The sequence below is a fragment of the Pan troglodytes genome, chromosome 18 (genome assembly GCF_028858775.2).
Source record: "Pan troglodytes isolate AG18354 chromosome 18, NHGRI_mPanTro3-v2.0_pri, whole genome shotgun sequence".
Taxonomy (NCBI): domain Eukaryota; kingdom Metazoa; phylum Chordata; class Mammalia; order Primates; family Hominidae; genus Pan; species Pan troglodytes.
In genome coordinates, this window is record NC_072416.2 from 35,489,182 (window position 1) to 35,508,603 (window position 19,422).

At 55.6% G+C, this 19,422-nt stretch overlaps 2 protein-coding genes across 5 annotated transcripts in view; both read left to right on the forward strand.

Annotated features, from left to right (window-relative positions):
• Positions 1–7,769, forward strand: part of ARMC5 (armadillo repeat containing 5) — an 18,554-nt gene extending 10,785 nt beyond the window's left edge. For 2 of the 3 annotated variants that reach the window (XM_063797780.1, XM_016929757.4), the window contains 6 exons: positions 72–603; positions 2,523–2,630; positions 2,732–3,518; positions 4,996–5,489; positions 6,452–6,584; positions 6,683–7,769. In XM_063797780.1, coding sequence (XP_063653850.1) covers positions 72–603; positions 2,523–2,630; positions 2,732–3,518; positions 4,996–5,489; positions 6,452–6,584; positions 6,683–7,493 — 2,865 coding nt within the window. In that variant the 3' untranslated portion in view covers positions 7,494–7,769. The remainder of the gene's footprint in view (positions 1–71; positions 604–2,522; positions 2,631–2,731; positions 3,519–4,995; positions 5,490–6,451; positions 6,585–6,682) is intronic. The other variant, XM_063797781.1, reaches the window with a different exon arrangement.
• A 3,671-nt stretch (positions 7,770–11,440) lies between these two features.
• Positions 11,441–18,542, forward strand: TGFB1I1 (transforming growth factor beta 1 induced transcript 1). 2 transcript variants are annotated; one of them, XM_001159480.7, is made up of 11 exons: positions 11,441–12,785; positions 14,025–14,140; positions 14,266–14,318; positions 14,419–14,561; positions 14,736–14,823; positions 14,934–15,039; positions 15,147–15,341; positions 16,596–16,769; positions 17,065–17,146; positions 17,446–17,594; positions 17,894–18,542. In XM_001159480.7, exons 1-11 carry the CDS (start codon positions 12,773–12,775, stop codon positions 18,158–18,160), a joined length of 1,386 nt encoding a protein of 461 aa, XP_001159480.1. In that variant the 5' UTR covers positions 11,441–12,772; the 3' UTR covers positions 18,161–18,542. The 2 variants fall into 2 exon arrangements, with proteins under 2 accessions (XP_001159480.1, XP_009428970.1); XM_009430695.4 differs by lacking the exon at positions 11,441–12,785 and adding an exon at positions 13,013–13,033.
• Positions 18,543–19,422: the final 880 nt, after the last annotated feature.

Genomic DNA, 19,422 nt, shown 5'->3' on the forward strand with positions numbered 1-19,422 from the left:
CGACTTGCATCACTGCGGTGGCGCTAAACAGCGTCAGCGAGGCGGTGCCCGACGATTTCCCTGTCTTCCAGTTCCGCTCCCTGGGATCAGCGGCGAGAAGCGGGGCGGAGTCTGAGGCCCGAGCCAAGATGGCGGCTGCGAAGCCAACCCTCACGGACTCGCTCTCGTTCTGCCTCGCGCAGCTCGCGGCGGCGGCCGGGGAGGCTCTGGGTGGGGAAAAGGACCCAGCGACCAACGAGACACCCCTGAGCCGCGCGCTCCTAGCCCTCCGCACGCGCCACATCAAGGCAGCGGGGGGAATCGAGCGCTTCCGGGCACGCGGCGGGCTCCGCCCCCTACTCGCGCTGCTACGGCGAGCGGCTGCAGCGGGTTCCGCCCCGTCCCAGGCAGGCCCCGGCTCCGCCCCCTCGTCGGCCGCGTCGGCAGCTTCTAGCCCCGCCCCCGCGTCGGGCCCCGCCCCCTCCGCTGTGTCGTCGTCTAGTCCTACGCCGCCAGTGCGCCTGCGCAAGACGCTGGACTTGGCGCTCAGCATCTTAGCCGATTGCTGTACGGAAGGGGCGTGCCGGACCGAAGTGCGCAGACTCGGAGGCATACTCCCTTTGGGTAAGTGCTCCGCCCCCGTTTCCTAGAAAGATTAGGTTTGCAACTCCCTTGCTCTCTGGACCCGGCAGTCTGGAGTTCTTTGTGTCCTATCCCGGAATAACGTGCTTTGTGATGGCGCATCGCTCCTGTTTCTCAATCTGTTGTGCCCCGTGACGTCACTGCACTCTCTATAGATGAGAGAGAGCCCTCCCAGACCAGATAATTGTAGCCATTATCTAGGAATTGGTTGTTGAGGACTTCTTTCGAAGCTGGACTAGCGGAGGCCAAAGAGTTATTTGGTGACTTTTTCAGATGATTGTTATCGTCCAGTTATGATGTTCATAGCAGACATTCAGTGCCCACTATGTGTCCGGCCCTGTGCAAGGTTCTGAAGCCCCACTGATGAGCTGGAAGGTGTAGTGGTTCAGAAAGGGAGATCTGCAAAAGTCACCTAACCCCTCCGAGGCTAGGATTCCTTGTAAAATGGGGCGATAATAGCTACCTCAAAAAATCAGAGTGGGGAGAAAACGAAGTACAAATATAGCACGAATATGCAAATATTCTAAGCATGATACGTATTTCAAGTTATTAAAAACTAGCATAAGCTGGGTGCAGTGGTACGCGCCTGTAGTTCCAGCTATTTGGGAGGCTGAGGCGGGAGGATCCCTTGAGCCTAGGAGGTTGAGGCTGCAGTGAACAATGACTGCCTGTGAATAGCCACTGCATTCCAGCCTGGGCAACGTAACAAGACCTCGTATCTTAGAAAACCAAACAAATCAGTAGTCGCTTAGGAAGCAGGAAAAAATAATAAAAATAATTAAAACCAGCACAGTAAGAACAAATCCTAGCAAAACATAAGCTTTTCTGTTTACCAGCTAAATTGGTGCCTCCTAGTGGCAATGTGTGAAAGCAGTTTACATGTCACTACCTGCCTTCCACGAAATTATGCTAGTTTTGATGACATCTTAACTTTTCAGATAAAGGGAAGCATTAATATATTTAAAATTTACATAAAATGTATCTGGACCGTATATGTTTGACAAGAGCCTTGGTTATTAAATAACCCCCATCATTCAGCTACTATTTTTCATCTTAAATATCTTCTGAATTTATCTGCTTCTCTGTCTTCCTACTTCCATTGTGTGCCCAGAGACTGGTATCTCTGTGCTGTGTGATGCCAGTAGCTGGGTTGGTTCAAGCTATTGTCTTTTCATACTTGGACTATTATGACAGCCTTTTGACTCCCCCCTTCCTATTCTTTCCCCATAATGCATTCTCCCTATGGATGCCAGATTGTATCATGTCACTCCCCTTCATAAAACCGTTGTGTGGCCCCCAGTGCCTTCACATTCAAGTCCTGACCCCTTGGCCTGACATTTGAAGCCTTTCACAGACACTGTATCTTACCTCTGGGCCTTTGGAAAGGCTGCTTCCAAACCTGAAATGCCTTCTCACACCCCCATCCACCGTGCTTCTGGCAAATACCTTCCTGTGTACCCCTCCAGACCCAGCCCGAGTGTTAGCCTCTTTCTTTTTATTTTTTTGAGATGGAGTCTTGCTCTGTCATCCAGGCTGGGGTGCAGTGACACGATCTCAGCTTACTGCAACCTCTGCCTCCTGGGTTCAAGCAATTCTCCTGCCACAGCCTCCTGGGTAGCTGGGATTACAGGTGCGTACCACCATGCCCAGATAATTTTTGTATTTTTAGTAGAGATGGGGTTTGGCCCCGTTGGCCAGGCTGGTCTTGAACTCCTGACCTCAAGTGACCCACCCACCTTGGTCCCCCAAAGTGCTAGGATTACAGGCTTGAGCCACGGTGCCCTGCCGACCATTAGCCTCTTCTGAAAGCCTTCCAGGCCCTCTCAGGCCACATTCTCCAGGTTATTGATGTGAGAGACAGTAAGGGGTAGAACCCTCACAAGCCCAAACTGTCCTTGCAGTGACCATTCTTCAGTGCATGAAGACAGACAGCATCCAGAACCGAACGGCCCGTGCCCTGGGGAACTTAGCCATGGAACCTGAGAGCTGTGGGGACATCCACTGTGCTGGTGAGAGGCTGTGAGGTTGGGGTCTGCTAGGGCTTGGGGCAGAAGAAAGGCTTGAGTGTCTGTCCTTGTTCACCCTCTGTGCTCCCCTTTCCTGCCCTCAGGTGCTGTTCCCCTGCTTGTGGAGAGCCTGACAGCCTGCCAGGACTCGCAGTGCCTACAGAGCGTGGTGCGTGCCCTCCGTAACCTGGCAGACTCACCCCAGCACCGCCTGGCCTTGGCACAGCAGGGAGCAGTGCGCCCGCTGGCCGAGCTCCTGGCCACTGCCCCAGATGCTGCACTGACCTTAGCCCTCATCCGTGCCCTCCTGGAACTCAGCCGAGGCTGCTCCCGGGCCTGTGCTGAGCAGCTAAGTCTGGGTGGGGGATTGGGCCCACTCGTCAGCCTGGCTTCCCACCCCAAGCGGGCAGTACGTGAGGGAACCATTCTGATCCTCGCCAACCTGTGTGCCCAGGGCCTGATTCGGCCTGCACTGGGCAATGCTGGTGGCGTGGAGGTGCTGGTAGATGAGCTCCGGCAGCGCCGGGATCCTAATGGAGCTAGCCCAACCTCCCAGCAGCCCCTGGTGCGGGCTGTGTGCCTCCTATGTCGTGAGGCCATCAACCGGGCCCGACTGCGGGATGCTGGTGGCTTGGATCTACTGATGGGCCTGCTGCGGGACCCTCGTGCAAGCGCATGGCACCCTCGTATTGTGGCTGCCCTTGTGGGGTTTCTGTATGACACTGGGGCCCTGGGCCGGCTGCAGGCTCTGGGACTTGTGCCTCTCCTGGCTGGGCAGCTGTGTGGTGAGGCTGGTGAGGAGGAAGAAGAGGGAAGAGAAGCTGCTTCCTGGGACTTCCCTGAGGAGAGGACCCCTGAGCGGGCACAGGGTGGAAGCTTCCGGAGCCTCAGGTGAGTCCCTGCCTCAGGGCTTGGGAGGGTGAGCAGTGCAGTGATGTGGGGTTTGTGTCTGTCTTGGTCCTTTTAACTACCTCCACCCCCATTCTGTCTGAATAAGACTTTTATAACCCAGACTGCTGATTCCCACACGAGCACCTGCCAGTTCCTATTTAACACACTCCACTCCCCTGGGTCTACCTTTTTTTTTTTCGAGACAGAGTCTCACTCTGTCGCCTAGGCTGGAATGCAGTGGTGCCATCTCCACTCACTGCAACCTCTACCTCCTTGGTTCAAGCAGTTCTCCTGCCTCAGCCTCCCGAGTAGCTGGGATTACAGGTGCCGGCCACCACTCCCAGCTAATTTTTGTATTTTTAATAGAGACAAGGTTTCACCATGTTGGCCAGCCTGGTCTCGAACTCCTGACCTCAGGTGATCCGCCCGCCTCAGCCTCCCAAAGTCCTGGGATTACAGGCGTGAGCCACTGCACTGGCTGGATCTACCTTTTAACCTTGGTTCCACGCCAGCACCTTTGAACTTTGGGCCCCAGACAAGTTCACTGGGAGGTGGGATATACGCTGGTTAAGATGGTGGGCTCTGGAGTCCAAGTTCTTACTCTCTTACCATCACTCATGAGCTGAAGCATCACAGGAAAGCTGAGGGACTCTTTATTTTTTTTTAAACATTAGAGTTGGGGATCTCGCTTTGTTGCCCAGGCTGGTCTTGAACTCTTGGCTTCCAGTGACCCTCCCGGCTCAGCCTCCCAAAGTGTAGGGATTACAGATGTGAGCCACCATGCCCAGCCCCCAGCGCTTCCTATTTCCTTTTTATTTTCTCCATGACCCCTGTACTCTACACTAGCCCCACACTAACATAACTCATGGTACTCTTACTTCTTGTCTGCTTCTTCTCACTGAAACATAAACTCCAGGGGGACAGGCACTTTGTTCAGTGCTTCTACCCAGCACCTAAAGAACGGCTTGGCACGTGACAGGCATCAGTAATTACTGAATGAGGTTTTAGTCCTATCCCCCTCTCACTTCCGTTTCTCCCCTTTCTCTGCCCTCCTCCTCTCCCCTGGCTTTACCTCCCTCCAAGACAGCTTTTAGCTCATGCAGTGGCTCACGCCTGTAATCCTAGCACCTTGGGAGGCCAAGGCAGGAGGATCGCTTGAGCACAGGAGTTCGAGACCAGCCTGGGCAACATAGCGAGACCCATCTCTACAAAACATTTAAAAAATTAGCTGAGTGTGGTGGCACACAGCTGTAGTGCCAGCTACTTGGGAGGCTGAGGTGGGAGGATCACTTGAGCTCAGGAGTTCAAGGCTGCAGTGAGCTAGGATTCCACAACTGCATTCCAGCCTGGGCTATAGAGGGATACCACGTTTCTTTAAAAAAAAAAAAAAAAAAAAAAAAGACGCCTCACGCCTCTTGGACTCTGCCCCTTAACCTTGGCTCTGGGTTCAGTCTCCTTCCCTTTCTGCCCTCCACAGGTCGTGGCTGATCTCCGAGGGCTATGCCACAGGCCCTGATGACATCTCCCCCGACTGGTCTCCTGAGCAGTGTCCGCCGGAGCCCATGGAGCCGGCCAGCCCCGCCCCCACCCCGACCTCGCTGCGGGCACCACGCACCCAACGCACTCCAGGCCGCAGCCCCGCCGCCGCCATCGAGGAGCCTTGGGGACGCGAAGGGCCAGCCCTGCTGCTGCTGTCGCGCTTTTCCCAGGCCCCTGACCCAAGTGGGGCACTTGTGACCGGCCCGGCGCTGTACGGCCTGCTGACCTATGTGACCGGCGCACCGGGCCCGCCCAGCCCACGTGCACTGCGCATTCTGTCACGCCTCACCTGCAACCCTGCCTGCCTCGAGGCCTTCGTGCGCAGCTATGGCGCGGCGCTGCTGCGGGCCTGGCTGGTGCTGGGGGTGGCGCCTGACGATTGGCCGGCACCACGTGCCCGGCCCACTCTCCACAGCCGGCACCGAGAGCTGGGTGAGTTCCCACACCTACCCGTCTCCTTGCCCCCATGTGAGTCCCCATCCTCCCCCATGGCTTCCATGGGCCCAGAACCTCACCTTCCCACTCACCTGTCCTCCCCAGCCCGTCCTCCAGACAACCTGTCACCAGAGTGGGGTGGGGAGCAGGGCGTTCCAGTCCCTCCATGGGCCCACAGGCAGAGTTCTGCTGTGTCCTCTGCCCTAGCCCTGGGACCCAGATACCCTAACTCTAGATGCAGCCCCGCGCCCAGGATCTGGGCTGGTCTGTGCTTCTTTCCTGGCTTTGCCATTGGTTCAGCACTGTCCTGACTGCTCCCCACCAGCACGCTGACCTGTGAACCCCAGCCTCACCATCACCCCCAGCACTGCCAGGGACTGCCCTGTCTGCTGTGCCCTGACCACAGGCTGCTTCATGGCGTTACCACTAGACCAAGGAGCCCTTCTGCTGGCCCTGTCCGGGCATAACAGAAGGCTCGCACTCTTCTCTTCTGGTCACACCTCACTATGTCCCCTCAGCTCCTATCTCTTTATGACCTGGTTTTTCCCAGGTTATGATTGTAGAGCGAGGATTATTATAATATTGGGATAAAGAGTAATTACTACAAACTAATGATTAATGATATTCATATATCTCTAAGATCTATATCTGGTATAACTATTCTTGTTTTATATTGTATTATACTGGAACAGCTCGTGTCCTCCGTCTCTTGCCTCGGCGCCTGGGTGGCTTGCCGCCCACACTTCAGGGGCCCAGACTTACACCCTGACTGTCCCACCTTCTGTCCTTGTCCTGGACCTCAGGTTCCCAGCGTCCCGAGCCCAGCACTGTCTCTTCAGTGCCCTGATTTCTCACCCAGAGGTTTCACCCTCCTTCATCTCACGGGCCCAGAGCCCTGTCTCACTCACCCCACCTGTCTTAGACCCCAGCTCCCAGCCTGACAAGCTTTCCACTCACAGGGGAGAGGCTACTGCAGAACCTGACGGTTCAGGCTGAGTCGCCCTTTGGGGTTGGGGCCCTCACGCACCTGCTGCTCTCTGGGAGCCCTGAGGACCGAGTGGCCTGCGCGCTGACCCTGCCCTTCATCTGCCGGTGAGTGGGAAGTGGGTGCCTTGCGGGGTTGGGGGAGGAGTGCTGTGTTTCCCAGGCCCGTTGCCCACCTTTTGAAAGGCCCTCTCTCTTCCCTGTAGGAAGCCCTCTCTGTGGCGCCGGCTGCTTCTGGAGCAGGGTGGCCTCCGGCTCCTCCTTGCGGCGCTGACCCGGCCGGCCCCACACCCGCTCTTCCTCTTCTTTGCCGCAGACTCCCTTTCCTGCCTCCAAGACCTGGTGTCTCCCACTGTGAGCCCAGCTGTCCCACAGGCAGTCCCCATGGACCTAGACTCACCCTCCCCTTGCCTCTATGAACCTCTGCTGGGCCCAGCCCCTGTCCCAGCTCCCGACCTGCACTTCCTGCTGGACTCAGGCCTCCAGCTCCCTGCCCAGCGAGCGGCCTCAGCCACCGCCTCCCCTTTCTTCCGGGCCCTGCTGTCAGGCAGCTTTGCAGAAGCCCAGATGGACCTGGTGCCCCTGCGAGGTCTGTCGCCTGGTGCAGCCTGGCCTGTCCTGCATCATTTGCATGGTTGTCGGGGGTGTGGGGCTGCCCTGGGGCCCGTGCCCCCACCAGGCCAGCCCCTGCTGGGTTCAGAGGCCGAGGAGGCACTGGAGGCCGCTGGCCGTTTCCTATTGCCTGGGCTGGAGGAGGAGCTGGAAGAGGCCGTGGGCCGCATCCACCTGGGACCCCAGGGTGGCCCGGAGTCAGTGGGTGAGGTGTTCCGCCTGGGCCGGCCCCGGCTGGCTGCCCACTGTGCCCGCTGGACACTGGGGTCAGAGCAGTGCCCGAGGAAGCGGGGTCTGGCCCTGGTGGGGCTTGTGGAGGCAGCAGGTGAAGAGGCAGGGCCCCTGACGGAGGCTTTGCTGGCTGTGGTGATGGGGATTGAGTTGGGGGCAAGGGTCCCTGCCTAGACTGTTGACGTCCCCTGGGAAGGGGACCCAAGGATGAATTGGCTGTGAAGGATCCTCCCTGAGACTGGCAAGGGAGGAGGCTGAGCAGAAGGAGTCGTCGTGGAGGAGCGGTGAGAACATGGAACCGGACTCCAAGATGACGATCTAAAGACCCGGGAGCGAGAAGCCAAGGCCAGGTTCTGGGCGTAGGGCCCAGAGAAGCAGAACAGCCCAGAGCCTCAGGTGCCTGGCCTGGCCTAGACCTCTGGAATTGAGATTAAACACTTTGGAGTTGGATACCTGTGTTGTGTGGTGTGTCTGCTTCTGTTTCTTCGCCCACCAAGCAGGGTCTTGTTCAGGTCTTTGTGTCTGGACACAGACCACCCTTGCATGTGACAGTTTAATAAGTACTGGGACAGGGTTGAGTTCCCAGGCTGCTGCTTAGGATGTGGTTTTGGGCCCCAGGGGAAGCCTGCTTCCTGCTGTCAGGGCCTCACTCCTCTGACATAGCAACCCAACTGGACACACAGACCTTGCTTGGGGCTGAAAGGGTTGTGCTGAGGGAATGCTGTTAGTCTGATGATGTGTTGAAGGCCTTTGCGTTACTGACTGTTGCCCATCTTGGGCCCCCATTCTTTGGCTCCCTTTTCATCTCCTGGGCCACGTGTCCTACTGCTGTCTGTCTGAGGGAAGACCTGCTGTGGAGGGAATCTCTGAGCCCTGTCTTAGTCATGCCCAGAGACAGACAAAGACCTGTGCTGGCGTTGAGGGGAGGGAAGGGCTCACATTGCTTTGGTCTCCAAGGCAGGGTCTCCATCATCTGGCTTCCAGATCTTTTTTTTTTTTTTTGACTATTATTTTGCTTTAGATTCAGGGGGCACGTGCATGTTTGTTACATGGGTGTATTGTGTACTGGGGAGGATTGGGTTTCTAGTGAACCCATTACCCAAAGAGTGAACACTATACCCACTAGGTAATTTTCCAGCCTTTGCCCCGCACCCACCCGCCCCCCTTTTGGAGTCCCCAGTGTCTGTTTCTATCTTCATGCCCCTGTGTACCCATTGCTTAGTTCCCACTTATAACGGAGAACATGCAGTATTTGGTTTTCTGTGTCTGAGTTAGTTTACTTAGGATAATGGCCTCCAGCTCCATTCATGTTCCTGCAAAGGACATTATTTCATTTTTTAAGGCTGTGTACTATTCCATGGTGTATATGTACCACATTTTCCTTTTTTTTTTTTAAGAGACAGGGTCTTGCTATGTTGCCCAGGCTGGTCTCAAAATCCTAAGTTCAAGCAGTTCTCCTGCCTCAGACTCCTAAAATGCTAGGATTTATAGGCACGAGCCACTGTGCCAGCCAACATTTTCTTTATTCAGTCACCCATTGATGGATACTTAGGTTGGGTCCATGACTTTGCTATTGTGAATAGTACTGCAATAAACACAATGAGTCCAGCTGTCTTTTACATGATTTCTTTTCCTGTGGGTAGATACTCATTAGTGGGATTTCTGAGTCAAATGATAGTTCTAGTTGTAGGTCTTTGAGAAATCTCTATGCTGTTTTCCATAGAGGTTGAGCTAATTTACATTCCCACCAACAGTGTATAAGTATTCCTCTTTCTCCACATTCATGCCAACATCTGTTGCTCTTGTACTTTTTAATAATTGGCTTGCATATTTTTGACTCCTCAGTGGCAGCCTGATTTTGGGGAGAGCTGCACTGGGCCTGCCAAGGTTTGCTTCTGGGCAGCTGAGGTTGGCACTTGCTGTCTCTGAGTCTCTGTGAGTGTTGGTCCAGGTCTCTGGTTTTCAGGCTATGCATTAGAACCAAGCAGTGAGCTTTGAAAAACTATTGATGCCTGGGGTCTTTTTGCTCACATTGGACTGGGCATCGGTATTTTATTTTATTTTATTTTATTTTTTGGAATCTTGTTCTGTCACCCAGGCTGGAGTGTGGTGGTGCAATATTGACTCATTGCAGCCTCCGCCTCTCTGGTTCAAGCAATTCTCATGCCTCAGTAGCTGGGATTACAGGTGCCACCATGCCCGGCTAACTTTTTTTGTATTTTTAGTAGAAATGGGGTTTCACCATGTTGGCCAGGCTGGTCTCGAACTCCTGACCTCAGGTGATCTGCTTGCCTTGGCCTCCCAAAGTGCTGGGATTACAGGCGTGAGCCACCGTGCCCAGTCAGGCCCTATCTTCAAATATAGTCACACTGAGGGTTGAACTTTGATGTATAAATGTGGGGGAAACACAAACATTCAGTCCATAACACTCCCTTTCCCCCAACCCTAGGCAATCACTAATCTACATCGTATCTCTACAGATGACCTATTCTGGACATGTCATATAAATGGAATCATACAATGTGTGATCTTTCATATCTGGCTTCTTTCATATAGCTTAATGTTATCAAGGTTCATCCACACTGTAGCATCTCATTTCTTTTTATTAGGAATAATACAGTTTCACTTTATGGATTGCTGTGGTTTGAACATGTACCCCAGAGTTCATGTGTTGGAAACTTAACCCCCAATTCAACTCTTGAGAGGTGGGAACTTTAAGAAGTGATTAGGTTATGTGGGCTCTTCCCTCATGAATGGATTAATGGCATTATTGCATGAGTAGGTTAGTTATCAAGGGAGTGGACAGCTGATAGATAAATGGATGGGTTCTGCCCCCACCCCACCCCCTCTCTTGCACTGTCTTGCCCTTCCGCTTTCTGCTGTGGGATGAGGCAGAAAGAAGGCCCTCACCAGATGCAGGGCCCTTGATCTTGGACTTCCCAGCCTCTAGAACACAAAGAAAGATATTTCTATTCTTTATAAATTATCCAGCCTTAGGCATTCTACGATGCAGCACAAAACAGACTAAGACATGGATATGCCACTTTCATTTCTTCAATCATCAGTTGACGGACATTTGGGTTGTTTCCACTCGGGCTATTATGAATAATGCTGCTATGAATACTCATGTACAAGTTTTTTTGTGGAATATGCTTTTATTTCTCTTGGTTACATATCTAGAAGGGAAATTGCTGGATCATATAACTCTATGTTTAAACATGTGAGGAACTGCCAGACCATTTTCCAAAGTTAGTGAACGATTTTACATTCCAACCAGCCATGTGTGAGGGTTCCAATCTCTCCATATCCTCACAAAAACTTGCTAATTACCTCTTTCTTTTCAGCTTTTTTTTTTTTTTTTTTTTGAGTCGGAATCTCACTCTGTCACCAGGCTGGAGTGCAGTGGCACAATCTCTGCTCACTGCAACCTCTGCCTCCCGAGTTCAAGTGATTCTCCTGCCTCAGCCTCCCGAGTAGCTGGGATTACAGGTGTGCCACCACACCCAGCTAATTTTTGTATTTTTAGTAGAGACGGGGTTTTGCCAAGTTAACCAGGCTGGTCTCGAACTCCCGACCTCAGGTGATCCGCCCGCCTCGGCCTCCCAGAGTGTTGGGATTACAGGCGTGAACCACTGAGCCTGGCCTTTAAAATATTATCATTATTATTTGAGATGGAGTCTCGCTCTGTTGCCCAGGCTGGAGTGCAGTGGCACGATCTCAGCTCACTGCAGCCTCCACCTGCCAGGTTCAAGGGATTCTTCTGCCTCAGCCTCCCAAGTAGCTGGGACTACAGGTGCCCACCACCATGTCTGGCTAATTTTTTTGTGTGTTTTTAGTAGAGACTGTTTTCACCGTGTTAGCCAGGCTGGTCTCGAACTCCTGACCTCAGGTGATCCACCCACCTCGGCCTTCCAAAGTGTTAGGATTACAGGTGTTAGCCACTGCTCCTTGCCTAATTACCTTTTTTGTTATTGCCATCCTAATAGGTATGATGTGGCATCTCATTGTAGTTTTGATTTGCATTTCTCTGGGGACTAATGATGTTGAGGATCTTTTCATGTAATCATTGGCTATTTATATAACTTCTTTGAACTGTCTATTCAGGTCGTTTGCCCATTTTTTCTTCTTTTTCTTTTTTATTCTTGACACAGGGTCTCCTCTGTTGCTCAGGAGTTCAGTGGCACAATCTCAGCTCACTGCAGCCTCTGCCTCCAGGTTTCAAGCAATTCTCCTGTCTCAGCCTCCCAAGTAGCTGGAATTACAGGCTCCCACCACCACGCACAGCTAATTTTGTGTTTTTAGTAGAGATGGGGTTTTGTCATGTTGGCCAGGCTGGTCTTGAACTCCTGACCTCAAGTGACCTGCCCGCCTTGACCTCCCAAAGTGCTAGGATTATAGGTGTGAGCCACCATGCCCGTCTGGCATTTTTAAAAAGCTCCCCAGGTTGTTCCGATTTGCTGCTGGGTTGATACTCACATTCCAGTGCTCAGATCTGTCCAGAAGAGTGGCTGCAGCACAGTTGTCTGTCCATAACTACCTCTAGGGCCTCTCGTTTCCACCTCGTTTCTCAGGGTCTCAGTCCAGGGAAGGCCTTGCTACTTTGTGGCTGGAGACTGTGTCTTGCTTTCTGCTCTGAGTTCATCAGTAACTTGGGAAAGGGCTGTTTCAGAGCAGGCCTGGGCCACCTCAGTGTTGAGGAAGGGCTTTGTCTTGCAGGCTGGCTGGGGGTTGGTTGCCTGGGAGTGTTTTCCCCGAATTTGCAAGGGGCTTGCGCCCGGGTTCGAGTTTACGTGTGTCCATGACCAAGTCTTGGAGGGAAGGTCCTAGTGTAGAGTCTGTGGGTGGGTTCACTGTGTCTGTCCCCGTCCCTCAGATTTCTTTGTGTCTGGTATGTATGCCTCTTGGGGCCTCTATTTATCTGTCAGGGTCTCCGATGGGAGGGTCTCCGAACCTGAGGTCTAATTGAGCCTTAGAATATCACTCCTGCTACCAATCCAAAAATTCCGTCTGGGACAAGTCTCCCAGGAATGGCATGGGTGGGAGGGAGGCTCTTGTCTAGGACTCAGGCGCTGGCTTTGAGCGGTGTCTGTTTGGGGGCCTCAGTCCGTGTCTGTAAGTCTCCCTAGGGAGCAGCTCTGGGGCTTGGTCTGGAGAAGCCACTTCTCTCTGGCTCTGGCCTCCTGGGGCTCCCTGCAGCTGAGGCCAAGCCTGGGGTGTGGCCGCCTCCGCGGCAGGCCGGCGGGCTGGGCTCGGGTGGGCCGGGGCGCTCCCTCCTTTCCACGCCCCCACCTCGGGTTCCCCCGTTCATCGCCCCCCCATCCCCATCTCAGCGGGTCCCGGCTTCCTTACATGGTCACGGCCGGGCTTCCAGCTCCCGGACGTCCCCCGCCCCCCGCCCCCACCGGACACGGCCCCCGCCCTGTTCGCCCCGCGCCACCGGCCCGCGCCCCGCCATGGAGGACCTGGGTGAGTGGGGCCGGATCCCCGGGTCCGTGGCCCCTCACCGCTGCCCAGAGCTGCCTCCCCGCCGTCGCTCTCCCGCATCTCCCCATCCCTGTCTTCTTACTTCTGCTTTTCGCCTCTGCCCGCGCCTCCTTTCCAACTCCACGTCCCCCTTCCTGCCTCTCCCTTCCTGCCTTTCCTGGGCCGGCCGCTCCCTCCCTTCTTCCCTCGCTGTGCTCCTCCATCCCAGGCTGCGGCAGATGGAACGGGAGGTGCGGCGCCCGCGGGCTCCCGGGCGCGGGGCTCTGGGGAGGGAGGGGTGAAAGGGGCCTCGGCCCGGGGACCGGGAAAGTAGAGGGCACGGGAAAGTCTGGCATCAAGTTTTGGAGAAAAAAAGCGGGCCTGCCTGCACCAGAGTTTTGGGAGAGGAGGAGTTAAGGGCTCCTGAGCACGGTGAGGGTCAGGTCCTTGAGGCAAGGAAGAGAATAGTAACTCAGGAGTGCCTAGGCGCCCGCGAAGGCTTCAGGGTTTCACGCGGGTGCTCAGAGACGAAGACTGAGGGCAGGACTTCTGGGTTCTGGAAGTGAAAGGGCTCAAAAGACCCGGATCTGGGGATGCAGGGATGGAGAGAGGTGTCTTGTCCGGAAGGGGGACCCAGGTATCTCGTCCTCCCTGCGAAGCCTGGGGCTGGAAGGCTGTGCGCTCCACGGGAGAGAGGGGCTTCCGGCCCCTGGCGGTAGAGGGCGCTGCTCGGTAGGGGTAACTGACGCTGTACCGCAGATAAACAGCCAATCAGAAGGCAGGTCCCAGCGAAGCGCCAGTGAGGAGCGCAGGGCGGGACTCAGGGGCCTGGGAGTGGCCAGGCTGGGCGGGGCCTGTGTAGGTAGAGGGAGGAGTTAACCAGCATGGAAGAGAGAGCGTCCAATCAGAAAGCTGGGGGCCAGGCACTGGGCCAATGGAGCAATTTGGAGGGGAGCCAAATTTGGCTTGGGTGAAGAGCCCATTTTGACTGCATCAGAGAAGATGGGGAGAATAAAATAATCAGGAGGCTGGGTTTGTGCTTGGCTCCAAGCGTGAGCAACTGGGATATTCTGGTCATAAATATTCCTTGCTACCCTTCGAGCAGTGCTCTGCCTGGCTCTGGCCCTGTGACCTCTTCTCTTAATACTGGCTTCTGTCCTTCTCCAGTACTGCCCACTGGGAACCTTATCTTCTGATCTAACCGTGACCCCTGTCTCTCTCCCTGATGGCCTCTTCCTGCAGATGCCCTGCTCTCTGACCTGGAGACTACCACCTCGCACATGCCAAGGTCAGGGGCTCCCAAAGAGCGCCCTGCGGAGCCTCTCACCCCTCCCCCATCCTATGGCCACCAGCCACAGGTGAGATCGGATGTTGGGGACTGGGGCAGCCACTAGGGCCAGGCTCGGCCTGGTCTATGGGGATCTCAGCCTCAGTGGGGCAGAGTGCAGGCCTGTCATCCCACCTGTGCGTCTCCGCTCTGTAGACAGGGTCTGGGGAGTCTTCAGGAGCCTCGGGGGACAAGGACCACCTGTACAGGTGAGGGGCCTGGAAACCAGGGCATGGGGGCCAACTGAGTCTCAGGTGAGGAGGCTTGGATTCCCCACCCCTGAACCCAGGCTCCCACTCTGCTTCCCAGCACGGTATGCAAGCCTCGGTCCCCAAAGCCTGCAGCCCCGGCGGCCCCTCCATTCTCCTCTTCCAGCGGTGTCTTGGGTACTGGGCTCTGTGAGCTAGATCGGTTGCTTCAGGAACTTAATGCCACTCAGTTCAACATCACAGGTACCAGGGTGACTGAGAGAGGCCTTGATGCGATAGGGGCAGGGGAGGGAAGGGTGGGGCAGAGACTAAGAGGAATACACTTCCCAGAGTAGCAGTTAAAGGGACCTAAAGCCTCAAGTGTGAGGGTGCGTTGAGCATGGCCCTATATGTAGCGTCCTCCTCTCCTCTCTCCAGATGAAATCATGTCTCAGTTCCCATCTAGCAAGGTGGCTTCAGGAGAGCAGAAGGAGGACCAGTCTGAAGATAAGAAAAGACCCAGCCTGTGAGTTTGGCGTCATTGTCAGGGCTGAGAGATGAGTCCTGGATATCTGAGTCACTAGAGGGAGCGTTGCTCTGGGAGGCTCTGGGATGACACAAGCATGTTCTTCACAGCCCTTCCAGCCCGTCTCCTGGCCTCCCAAAGGCTTCTGCCACCTCAGCCACTCTGGAGCTGGATAGACTGATGGCCTCACTCTCTGACTTCCGCGTTCAAAACCATGTGAGTTGGGCAGTGGGCCAGTGTCCATTTGTGGCTCCCCAACCCCTTCTAGACAATTCCACATCTGCTGCCTTGCTGACTCAATTCTCATGTCCTCCCCGCTGCAGCTTCCAGCCTCTGGGCCAACTCAGCCACCGGTGGTGAGCTCCACAAATGAGGGCTCCCCATCCCCACCAGAGCCGACTGGCAAGGGCAGCCTTGACACCATGCTGGGGCTGCTGCAGTCCGACCTCAGCCGCCGGGGTGTTCCCACCCAGGCCAAAGGCCTCTGTGGCTCCTGCAATAAACCTATTGCTGGGCAAGTAAGTGGAGCCTTGTGAGAAGGGAGGCAGAGACCTGTCACAGACCCATCTTTAGTGAGAGCTGGGCTTTATGCTGTTCCCTTTTAGTAAGTTAATCTGGGAAGTGGGTATCATTATTACTTATGTTTTATGGATGAGGAAACTGAAGCTCTGAACCACACAGCAGGTTAGTGGTAGGGTGAAAATTCCAATCATGTTACCATTTATTGTGGTCCTACTGTGTGCCAGGCACTGTGCCAGCTCCTTTACAAACCCTCATCTCATCTGATCTTCACAAAACACTCTGTGGCTCCACCCAATATCTCTCAGGCATCTACAAAGGCTCTCTCTTCCTCCGTCGGAGTCTGGACTGGGTTCACTGGTCCTTGTTTTATTGACTGAGCAGATGTGATTGACAACAGCTGTGCCTAGGGGTTAACCTAGTGCCCCCTGCTAGATCAAGTACCTGACTCCCAGCCCAGAATTGCCCATCTCAGCAAAGGAGGGTGGCATTGTGACTTTTGTGGATCATAGGCACTTTCATCTTCATGAGTCCCTTCGTCCATTAAAATAAATAGATTTTTATGCCTGTGTTGGTGTAAAGATGGGTATGTTATTATTGTGTATTACAGCATTTTCTTCTAGTTCATTTTTTTATTCTGAATTTTTAAAAACGGATTTTTCACTTCCTCCCTCTTATTTATTTTGAGGCAAAGTCTCACTCTTGTGACCCAAGCTGGAGTGCAGTGGTGCGATTGTGGCTCACTGCAGCCTCGACCTTCTGGGCTCAAGCGATCCTCCCAGCTCAGCCTCCCAAGTAGCTGGGACTAAAGGCGCCCGCCACCTCGCCCAGCTAATTTTATTTATTTATTGTAGAGATGGGGCTTCGCCATGTTGCCCAGGCTGGTCTCAAACTCTTGGGCTCAAGTAATCCTCCCACCTCAGCCTCCCAAATGCTAGGATTAGAGGCACGAGCCACCCAGCCTGATCGTATTTTGATTTTAAAAAAATTAAAACGTTTTTATGGGCCCCTAAATGTATTGTGGGCTCCAGGAGCTGTGCCTGCTGTGCCTCATGTATAGGTCAATCCTGGAGCGCAGCTGGAAGACGGAAGACGGGAGCTAGATCTCCATCGCTTACAGGCTGCGTGATCTCGAACACTGGATTCTTTATTCTGATCGCTCAGAGAGGACTCGAAAAACGCCGCGTAAATCTTGCCTCACTGGGCATGTGGTTGTCAGAGCCGCTCTGACCCGCCTCACCTCCCACTCGCAGGTGGTGACGGCTCTGGGCCGCGCCTGGCACCCCGAGCACTTCGTTTGCGGAGGCTGTTCCACCGCCCTGGGAGGCAGCAGCTTCTTCGAGAAGGATGGAGCCCCCTTCTGCCCTGAGTGCTACTTTGAGCGCTTCTCGCCAAGATGTGGCTTCTGCAACCAGCCCATCCGACACGTGAGCCTCGCCCGGCCGCACCGAGCCCGCCCTATCTCACCAGGAGAGCTGTGGGACGGGCCTCCACCGCATGGGTCCCGCCCCACCCGCGATACCCCACTCCACCCCTACCCCTTCCCCTTGGCAATGTCCACGGCCCCTTGGACTCCACTCTTCCTTTCTGACCCCCACGTTCCTAGTTAGATCTTCTCCCCCTCCCCCCACGCATGCCTTAGTCCAGTCACCCGGGTTCCGCGCGGGAGAGGAAGGCGCGAAGGCACGGAGGCCGCGCTGAGTGCCCTCTCCCTCCCTGCAGAAGATGGTGACCGCCTTGGGCACTCACTGGCACCCAGAGCATTTCTGCTGCGTCAGTTGCGGGGAGCCCTTCGGAGATGAGGGTGAGAGTGAACTCGACTCCCACCTTAAAAGCTGCGGGTCCCCTCGACGTCTCGCCCCAGCCCCTCCGACCTCCGGAGTCCTCAGGGCCATGGTTTTCCTTCTGCTCTCTTCTGGCCCTGCCCTCTCCTACACAGACTCCGGACCCGAGCCCTCCCCGCTCTGTCCCGCCATAGACCCAGCTCCTCCTTCCCCAAGGCTCCCTCGGACTGCCTCTCCTTCGGCCCCAGATCTCAGGTCTTGTGGGTCCCCCGTCCCGCCCGCACCCTTTGCTTTCAGCCCACTCGGTTCCCTCTCCTAGGTTTCCACGAGCGCGAGGGCCGCCCCTACTGCCGCCGGGACTTCCTGCAGCTGTTCGCCCCACGCTGCCAGGGCTGCCAGGGCCCCATCCTGGATAACTACATCTCGGCGCTCAGCGCGCTCTGGCACCCGGACTGTTTCGTCTGCAGGGTGCGAGCTGCGGGGCGGGGCGTTGGAGGGGCGGGTCAAGGGTACAAGGCTGTGGGGCGGGGCCTTGGAGGGGCGGGTCAAGGGTGCAGGGCAGGGGGCGGGCCCTCGGGGGGGCGGGTCACGGGAGGCGCTGCTAGGAACCTCGGGTGGGGCGAGTTTTCCGGGCAGGGTCCCACTGGACGGGATTCTTCGCGTCTAGGGCGGGCTGCGGGGTCCCAGGGCGTTATCCGCTAGTAACGCGCGTTGTCTGGCAGTGGCCGCTGACCTGTCTGTCCTCTTTCGCGGCTTCCCTTCCCCAGGAATGCTTCGCGCCCTTCTCGGGAGGCAGCTTTTTCGAGCACGAGGGCCGCCCGTTGTGCGAGAACCACTTCCACGCACGACGCGGCTCGCTGTGCGCCACGTGTGGCCTCCCCGTGACCGGCCGCTGCGTGTCGGCCCTGGGTCGCCGCTTCCACCCGGACCACTTCACATGCACCTTCTGCCTGCGCCCGCTCACCAAGGGCTCCTTCCAGGAGCGCGCCGGCAAGCCCTACTGCCAGCCCTGCTTCCTGAAGCTCTTCGGCTGACAGCCCGCTCGGCTCGCCCTCTCCCCCGGAGGCCGCGCCCTCCCGGAAAAGCCGGGTCCTCCAGACCCCGAGGCCTTGCTCTCAGAGCGGGAGGCCCCACCCACTGGAGAGCCCCGCCCCTAAGGTACTATGAGTCCTCAGGGGTCAAGTTCAGAAAAGGCCCAGCCAGACCTAAACCCACACGCCCACAAAGTGGATCGCACACAGACAAGAGCTCCCGTGCGGGCCTCCACTCTATTCCCACCCTTGAGGGAGCCCCCTTACTGGGGGAGGGTCCTTGCAATTCCAGCGAATCGGAGGCCAGGCCAGGACGTCCTTGCTCCCTGCACCCTCACTGTTCTGTGCACTTTTTCTACCTACATAAACACACGCATTCCACCTCTCCCTGGTGCTGTCTCTGAATGCGCGCAGGAGCTTGGCCCTGACGCCCCACCCCCGCGCTGGCTCTGTTCCCGGCCGTCTCTAGGCCACTGCCCTGTGGCCGCAGCGGGACCTGCAGCCTCAGCCCTTGCAGGTAGCCACTCCTGCACTTCCTACTTCAAGTATCAGATGAGCCTGAGGCTGGAAAGGGTGGCGACTCGCGCAGGACTGTACAGATAGTGGCAGAGCCAGGACAAGAGCTCCAACTGGGGCCCCACCGAATATTCCCGCCCTCATTACTCCTTCTTCAGTTCTATATTTTGTTTTGTTTTGTTTTGTCCTAAGAGATGAGGTCTCACTTTGTCGCCCAGGCTGGAGTACAGTGGTGCCATAGCTCACTGCAACCTCGAACTCCTGGTCTTGAGCGATCCTCCCGCCTTGGCCTCCCAAAGTACTGGGATTGCAGGTGTGAGCCACTGTGCCCGCCCTTCCCTTTATTCTTGAAATAAGCGCTTACAGTGGTTCATGCCTGTAATCCTGGCACTTTGGGAGGCCAGGGCGGGTGAATCACTTGAGGCCAGGAGTTTGAGACCAGCCTGGCCAACATGGTGAAACCCCGTCTCTACTACAAATACAAAAATTAGCTGGGTATGGTGGCACACGCTTGTAATCCCAGCTTCTCTGGAGGCTGAGGCAGGAGAATCAATTGAACTTGGGAGGCAGAGGTTGCAGTGAGCCGAGATCACGCCACTGCACTCCAGCCTGGGCAACAGAGCGAGACTCCGTCTCAAAAAAAAAAAAAAAAAAGAAAAGAAAGGAAGAAAGAAAGAGAAAGAAGAAGGAAGGAAGGAGAGAGAAAGAACTTAATCTGCTCCCCTCCTGCACTGCCTTTGGTTCCCAGA

Coding starts and splice junctions, on each gene's coding strand:
- TGFB1I1 (XM_001159480.7), top strand. Junction 14,824..14,933: donor GATAAGAAAAGACCCAGCCT/GTGAGTTTGGCG, acceptor TGTTCTTCACAG/CCCTTCCAGCCCGTCTCCTG. Junction 17,147..17,445: donor GGAGCCCTTCGGAGATGAGG/GTGAGAGTGAAC, acceptor TCCCTCTCCTAG/GTTTCCACGAGCGCGAGGGC.